The sequence below is a fragment of the Diadema antillarum genome, unplaced genomic scaffold, assembly GCF_040938485.1.
Source record: "Diadema antillarum isolate AM-2024a unplaced genomic scaffold, OU_Dant_1.0 seq00000783_RagTag, whole genome shotgun sequence".
Taxonomy (NCBI): Eukaryota; Metazoa; Echinodermata; class Echinoidea; order Diadematoida; family Diadematidae; genus Diadema; species Diadema antillarum.
The window spans coordinates 1,022,690-1,031,218 of NW_027271671.1; the positions used below are offsets into that span (position 1 = coordinate 1,022,690).

Below are 8,529 nucleotides of genomic sequence, written 5' to 3' on the forward strand. Positions count from 1 at the left end.
TCAGGCTGAATTGAAATACTACCATCAACTTAGGCTATTGTGCAGTCTCCATGTGTACAGTGACCAGAGCTGTTCAACTGATCTGCATACCAGACTCATCACCTAGTGTCTTTCTTACAAGCCCTAAAACATTTTGTGAGTATGAAAGGGGCTTGATCAATGCTGATAAGCTGTAATGCGACTTGCTTCAGGAAGCTGACAATGCCATAAACCCTGTGAACCTGCAGTTAGACCATGACCCCGTTTACAGTGCGAGGCCCCGCTTCAGTGTAAACGCGCAAAAGGCCAAATGCGAGGCCAAAATTGGCCTCGCATTTGGCCTCGCTCTGGAGGTGGTCTCAGCCGCGGCCGAGCCCGGCCTTTTCTCAGTGTAAACGCAAACTGGGCCAAATGCGCGCCCAATTTTAGTCTGGCTTCCAAACCCTCTGCCCGTACTTTTTCGCTAATCAGGATATTAACCCCCTCAACGTCAAAAACTAGCATAGTTTAAGATGGTCTTGTCCTGCAAGGGATTTTTTCCTTCGACAAAGGCCATTGCCCGAACGGCGACTTCGTTGCCACGGTATTCAGTCGGCAAAGGGTCTGAAAACCAGACAATACCAAATTGCATTTGTTTACAAGCAGAGCGCCACTACGACAAAATATTGAAAGGTTTGAATTAAAAGCGCAGCAGAGCCCAGCAGTGTAAACGGACAAAATTGCGGGGCTCGGCCGCGCAATTGAGGCCGGGCTCAGCCGCGAGCCCGGCCCCGCACCGTAAACGGGGTCCATGATCCTATGAGAGAGTGCTGCCTAATACAAAGCATAGGATGGAGATTTAAGCCTCCTTTGAGGACCCAACCATCAAGAAGTCATGGTTCAAGAGGTAAAGAAAGGGATGTGACATCTTGTCAGATCTGACCGACATTTGTCGAGTGGAAAACAGCGTTTGAACAGATATTGGGGCTCATGAACAGTCATCCCATCGTCAAATCCATGGATGACGCGTTGAAAAAAAAAATAACAAAACTCATCCTTCCTAAGGAAACATCTGGGCAAGATGATTGAAAGTGACTCAAAATGATCGTAACAAAATATATCATTGGCAAATTTGCTATGGACCTTGAGAAAGAATCCATTTCATTATTTTTTTTTATTTTTTTATTTTTTTTTTGGGGGGGGGGGGGGGGGGCAAGTGTGCTTGTGTCCCAGAAGATGAAAGGACATCAAATTTCTAATACTGCGAATTGAAAGACTGTCATTCAAGGACTGCTTGAGGAACACAGACCTAGAGTTTTATTTCATGCACACTCTATTGAACTGAAAACTATATTTAAGAGTGTACATTGTTGTGGTTGGATTTCTTTGTTCACTACAAGATGCTAAAGAAGGTTTCAAGATTGAATTTACATGCCTTGTCTAGTCTCTCTGTTCCAACAACATGAAAACCATGGAAGACTTACACTGAGTTAGCCACAATTACCATTTGTTTGCCTTTGTGTCTAGACTTCAAAGTGAGCAAGGCCAGGAGAGCCATCTTCCTTACACCTCCTACATCACTCTCTATTCATTCAACCTTTGTTAAACCTATCAAAGCGTGTTATTCCAATGTCATTTCAGAACGATGCAAAAATTATTGCAGTTCTTTCCATTTCTAACTTCATGCTTTGGAAACGCACTTTTCTTGGAGAGGCCAGTCTCTTTCCTCCTCTCGAACTTCCTGAACATCTTGTAGCTCAGTTTCTTGCTGTCATGGTGGGTCACGAGGTCAAAGTTCAAGCTAGCCATCATTTTGTGGAAGAGGTCATGGTCCAGATAGCGCGCATTCTCCAGACAAGCCCGAGGAAGGACAACCTGTAAACAGATACACAACATTCCTCCGAAATTATGACAGAAACATAGTGGGTTGTACTACACTTAAAAACACATTAACAACTCTTTCACAATCATCCAACAGTGAGTGTGTATTTGTTATCTTCAGTTTTCCATCAAAAGATATGCATGTATGTTTACTTAGAATATGAATTAGATATCATACATTTAATAAAGAAATTAGTAACAATTTTGAATGCGGTGGTAAAGACTTGCAGTAATGAGCAACCAACTAATAAACTTTAGAGAATAAAGTAAAAAACTGGGTGAAATACAAGCAAACAGAGGAAACCTTTCTTTTAGCCACACCAACATCACATAATACATCAGCAGTCTTATATGGTGCACTTTTGTTATAAATAAACATGGTTTAATGAAATTCCAGTTACAATGAAGTAAAAATTCAGGCCACAACATTATCCACTCTATGTATTTTTATTGTTTATTTGTTCAAGTTATACGAAATTTCGATACAATGAAAGAAAACTGTCGGTAACAAGGACTTCATTATAATGGGAATCCACTGTAAAGTTTCGTGGCAAATTTCTTTCTTTTAACTAGGTATTTACAAGTGATCATTGGGTTTACATGTTACATGTATTAGTAACCTTGGTTCAATTCCAAGTTTACAATCATGCTTTTGGGTGTGAAAGTGTAAGTTACAGAAGGATAAAAAGGATGTACAATGGACTGCTGTTATAATGAAGTCCTTGGGACCAGCAATTTTCTTTTGTTACATCAAAATTTGGTTATAACTAAACAAACAAACGAACGATTAAAAACACAGCAGATAATGTTGCAGCCTGAATTTCTATATTGTTGTCACCGGAATTTTGTTATAACTGCATCTATTATAATGGGAGTGCACTATATAAGATCAAATTGAGAGAAAAGCACCTTGACTGTGGCTGGCCTTAATTCTTTGAAAATTACACAATACAAATAGGAGAACAAACAAGAAGTAGAAACAAGTACAAACTTACAAAGAGATGGCCATCATCAGCACAAAGACTTCTACATCTTCTCAGCATATCTCCACGCTGTGCTGGTGAACTGACAAAGTTCAGGACAAGACTGAGGACGATGATGTCATAGATGCCTCTCTCGCCGACCTAGACAATGTGAGACGGAGAAAGATAAACAAAAGGCAGCATGTTCTAACTATAATTCATCAAATGTCTTCTTACACTAAGGAGAACCCATGATTTCTCTTTTTAAGATATCTACAGAAAGAAGATTAAAAAAAAAAAAACATATAGGGCAAATCGGATACCAGGAGAGTGCATTTCATTGATTTGAAGATAAGAGCCTTTGTATTAAATGTTCTGATCTACTATGGAGCATTGAGTTACATTTCCTCTTCTGCGACCTTTCAATTTCCTCCCCCAGGGGTCAATCAGCACATGCTGTATCCTTGGTCCCTATGCATGAAAAGCTTAGCAATCCTCACACTTTCCTGCCACAACACCACAATTTCATAAAACTTCTACAGAGACACAAATACCAATGTGATCTTAACAATGATCATTGAGAGTTACAGAATATAGGCCTACTCAGTAGGATTTTTCGACTTCACGGCAAAAGCAAAGCATACTGCATGCAACTGTTACAACTCTAACAAGATTTTCTACTTATTTTCTTTTTATGTCCTACATTAGAAGTGCATGTTTCGCCCCAGATATGCAAGGGACAAGGAAAGCAAGGTGACGAATAAATAATCTCAGTAGACACAATCACAATGCATTTCTTTTTGGGGAAAAAAATGTTCATTGTTACCAAAGAAATCACACAAAGTAGCTACTTCTGTTGTTGACACGCATTCCACAAGCATGATTAAATGAGAGAATTTGAGTAAGAGAAATCTATTTGGACTATCAAGGCAACTTTTCTGATGAAAAATCCTTTCTAAGAGCTTATACCAGCTTTTGATAAATGCTAATATTTAGAGAAGTCCTTCTTCTGGGAACATTTCTAGGTCAATGTAGAAATGAAACACTGTTTTTAAAAATCTTAGAGTTCTTACAATTACACATTTTCAAATGGACAGATTCCCTAAGCATACACACACATACATGCACAACAGAGACACACATCTCCAGCAATACCTTGAATTCAAAGAAGTTTGCTTTCTTAATGCCTTGTGCCTGTGGATTGAGGTCTATAGCCTCTGCTTCTAACCATTTCTGTTGCTTGGTGTAGTTCAGTCTCACAGCTCCAACATCTAGCAGCTTCAATTTTGACCCCTTGACAAAAAAACAAAAAAACAAAACTTAATAAATAAATATCTAATAATAATAATAACTAGAAAAGCACTCCGAGAGTGCAGACCTTCGCCAAGCAGTTACTTTCCACCGATGATCTTGCTCTTCCATAGAGATCAGTGATTTCCACCCACTGAAAAATCGCCGATTTCCCAATATAGAAGCCTTCGTTATGTCATAAACCCTCAGATGCGCGGCACGCCTCGCCCCAGCTGAAACTAGAGCACGCACTTTAGTGCACGCATGAAAACTTCAAAAATGCACAGCTTGAACTCCCAAGTTCATTGACCCTATGCAGCAAAATATCAAAAATCCTTCATAAAACTCATAAAAATTTCCGGATCACTACCAAAATTTAATCATCTGTTCCTTGTGTCATTTTCAACCTTTCCTGCAAGTTTCATCCAAATCCGTGCACAACTTTTTGAGTTATTTTGCACACAGACAAACAAACAAACTAACTAACAAACCAACAGTAACGAAAACATAACCTCCTCCCTTGGCGGAGGTTATGATACAAATAAATAGAATGATAATACAAACTTGGGTGTACATGTGACATTCCTTATAAAATTGTGCAATTTCCTCGTGTGCAGCTTTGTCAGTATGCACACATATGTACATACCGTAACCAGTTTAGTATTAACTCAAGAAAGCTCACTGCAATCTTATTTGTCAAAGAAAGTGCTTTTTCCAGTATCTGTGATAGTTTTATTTTGAATGGGTGATACTTTGGGAACACTGAAAGTTGAGATATCACTCAAAATTCTGGATATGTTATGATACATGTAAGGTCAAATCTTAAGGATAGTTATATTTATTTCAAAAAAAGAAAAAAAGTCAGGCATAATTAATTCACTGTATGGGATTTTCTGTTTGTATTTTATGTCAGCTTGTATTGAATATTGTATATTGAATTGCCGAATAAATAATAATAATAATAATAATGGGCACATAATGACTCAAACTACTGTAAAAGTGGAAATTTTCGTGGTGTTCAAATTTTCGCGCATTTCGCGCAACCAGAATCTAGCGCGAAAATAAAAAGCACACAAATATTTTTGCTTGCCATATGTGCCTGTGCGTGATGTCTTGATTCCGCAGAATTAAAAACATGCGAAACTCTTCCGACCCGGCCAAGCGCGAAAAATTAGTCACACGAAAATATCCACTTTTACAGTAGTGGACTGTGCCGACAATTTGTTTTATAATTCCAGAAAAACCAACATTCTTCAAATGTTCTGGTGCAAAGATGTTTTGGTTGGAAAATACAGGATTCAATTTTCATCCCTATTCTTTAAAAAAAATGAACTAGTCATTGCTTGAAATTTCATGTGACCTTGCACAAGGTTCAGCTAGGTAGGGATGTCTAAAATTGACAAATTATTGATATCTCATAGATAATTTCAAGGCAGGGAATCTGCTCTTTCAAGGTCTGACTTGAACAGAAATTTTTTAATGTGTTTTTATGAAGAAAAGTCATATGTTATATGGTGGTGAGATTACAATGAATATGGCTATATCTACAGCTGTATTTGTGTCATTCGGTGAGTTTCTATAAATCCCTGTGTGCCAGTAGACGGTGAATGAAACAGAGCAGAATTGCTGCACTTACTCTGAATGAAAAGAAACATGTTATTGAATACTTTTTTTCAGGCAGAAATTACTGTATAGAGAGTGACTTATAAATACCTTTTTGGCTCTGACATTGTTTTCCTTCAGTTTGTCCAAAACCCACTTGGATGTGTTCACATTGCCATGGAGTTGTTCACCATGGAGTGAACTTTGCTGATACCTGTCTAAGCCTCCAAGCTGAAGGTATAGACAAAACAATAAAATCTGATTTGGCATCATTTCAAATATCAAGAAAACAAACAGCTCTTTAAAATTCTTAACTCTACAGCCCTTTGAAGACTTACACAATGTACATAATTGTAAACCATGTCAGTAAGATCTTTGTCTTACTGGAAATGAATATACTTGGCCATCGCCTTGGCCTCTATGAACTTGCTTGAATTTAGGTAAAAAGCAAGTGAACTGGTGACTACAAATTTTATTATATCTACAGAAGCTACCGGTAAATACAATGGTGTCTGCAGCCCACACAAAGCATGTTTACATTGTCAGGGAGCAATGTTATAATGATAAAGATATTGATTCTGATCTGCTACATGCCATTTTATCATATTTGATATTCAAGCATTCTCATGACAGAACAAACTAGAGAAGCATTCTGAGAGTGCAGACCTCCGCCAAGCATGCAGCCCATTTCCACCCGCACTGATCGTGGTCTTCCGCAGAGATCAGTGATTTCCGCCAAAGACAGTAGCAAGCATCTTTATGTCTTTGATTTCCACCCATATATACTGCATTGTGTGCTGAAAGCCGCCCAATTTCCCAATATAGCAGCCTTTGTTACGTCATAAACCCTCAGCTGTGCCTCGCCCTGGCAGAAACTAGAGCACGCACTTTAGTGCGCGCATGCAAACCTCAAATACGCACAACCTTAACTCCAAAGTTCATTGACCTCCCTGCCAAAATATCAACAATTCTTGGATCACTGCCAAAAGTTAATCGTTTGTTACTTGTGTCGTTCTAAACCTTTCCTGCAAGTTTCATCTCAATCCGTTAACTACTTTTTGAGTTATTTTGCACAGGGACAAACAAATGAACGAACGAACGAACAAACCAACTAACTAACAAACAAACCAACAGTAACGAAAACATAACCTCCCCCCTTGGCGGAGGTAACAAATGCAACTTTTATCTATTGACATTGACATTCCACTTTCAATATTGATTAATTAATGCAAAACAGATTTAAAATGAAATATTGTACATCCAAACCTCATCCTGGTGCTTTGTAATGTAGATAAAAACAGATGTGCACTATATCAAATGGCAGATCATTTCCAAAGTCACTTAATGGAACTTCCAGATATTTAGCATGTTACAATGAACTGAAAAATGAAATACCTCTTCAATTTCTCGCTGTAGCTGCTGGACTTTAAGAGTCTTCTCTGGAACTTGTTGTTTGTCGTCCTGCTTAGCCTTGGCTTTCTCCAATTCTTTGAGAATGACATGAAGTCTGGATATGAGCATCTTCTTTTGCTGCTTCTTCTGTTTCTTCTCGCTTGCAAAGGAAAATGCAATGAAATCTAGTTAGTAATCAATGTAAGGCCAAGCCCGACTATGAACTATAATTGTATAAACTAGAAAAGCACTCGGAGAGCACAGACCTCCGGCAAGCCAGCAACTTATTTCCACCCTTACAAGCATGCAATAAAATTTCCCAAAATAGAAGCCATTTGTTTACATCATAGTCGATTAGTCGGATCAGGCCGCTAGGTGCGGCAGTCTTGCATTGTGCGAACACGCTGGCGCCCGTGTTTTGATGGGCGCTCTGCATCAGTTGATTAAAACTCGATTTTTGAAAAAAAGACAGACAGGATTTTTTCTTCTTTTCATCATGGATAGTGGACATGTGTGTGTAACAAAAAATAACCGTGCAAAGTTGCGACAATTTATACGTCAGATGTGAGATGAATAAGAAGTGAATAGGGGGCCTCATGAGGCGTTCCCCCCCCCCCCCCCCCCCCCCCCCCCCCCCCCCCCCCCCCGGGCCTCATGAGGCGTGGGGGCGGTCCTCATGAGGCGGGGCAGTCCTCGTACGCGGGAGCGGTCCTCATGATGAGCAGGTTTCCCGGACTGATGTGTGACCCAACAGGAGGCTGCATCACTCGGATGACTGGAAGAGCAGCCTCTCTGAATGTTAATGGGTTGGTAATTGTGACCACAGGTCCTGGCAGATAGTTCCAGGTTCTAACATAGTAACACTCAACAGCTCGGGGAAAAAAGGAAAATGTAAACACATCAACGCCATGGTCGCGGTTGGGATTAATATGTATTTTACTGCCACTGCCTTGGAAATGAAATTTGATGAATTTGATGACAGGGTACAGCTCACAGAGTGCAGAGCCGAAATAAATTTACCTCATTTCTCCCAGCTATTTTACAGAATTTGTTGAAATTTGAATTTTAACACACGTCTCTATGGGGAATTATTTACCCGTGCCCGTGTTACTGGTAGCTCCGCACGGCGTCTGCAACACTGCACAGATTTAGCGAACACAAAATGATAAGGATGGGACTGGTTAATAAACTCGTTTTACTCATTCACCTCTTGAAATTGAGCGCAGTCACGGCTTGCTTCCTCCCTTTGTGTTTCCTCTTCATATTTTCTGTCAAAAGCAATGGAACAATTATCAGGCCCTACGCCCTGAAAAAATAAAAACTAAAGCGATAGATTATCAAGCTCAACAGCGAACAGGATCACAACCCAGAGAAGCGCAAGCGTAGGTTCATGGGTTGACGTCATGGCAAACTACAAATTGTAGCTAGCCAAATTCGTGCGGCG

General features: G+C 39.6%; 1 protein-coding gene across 1 annotated transcript; it reads right to left on the reverse strand.

The window, feature by feature from the left end:
- Positions 1-1,174: 1,174 nt before the first annotated feature.
- On the reverse strand, positions 1,175-8,441 carry LOC139739128 (uncharacterized). The gene is made up of 6 exons (XM_071649745.1): positions 8,293-8,441; positions 7,089-7,245; positions 5,805-5,924; positions 3,957-4,094; positions 2,835-2,963; positions 1,175-1,833 (listed from the first exon to the last, which is right to left on the reverse strand). Exons 1-6 carry the CDS (start codon positions 8,346-8,348, stop codon positions 1,591-1,593), a joined length of 843 nt encoding a protein of 280 aa, XP_071505846.1. The 5' UTR covers positions 8,349-8,441; the 3' UTR covers positions 1,175-1,590.
- Between the last annotated feature and the right edge of the window lie 88 nt (positions 8,442-8,529).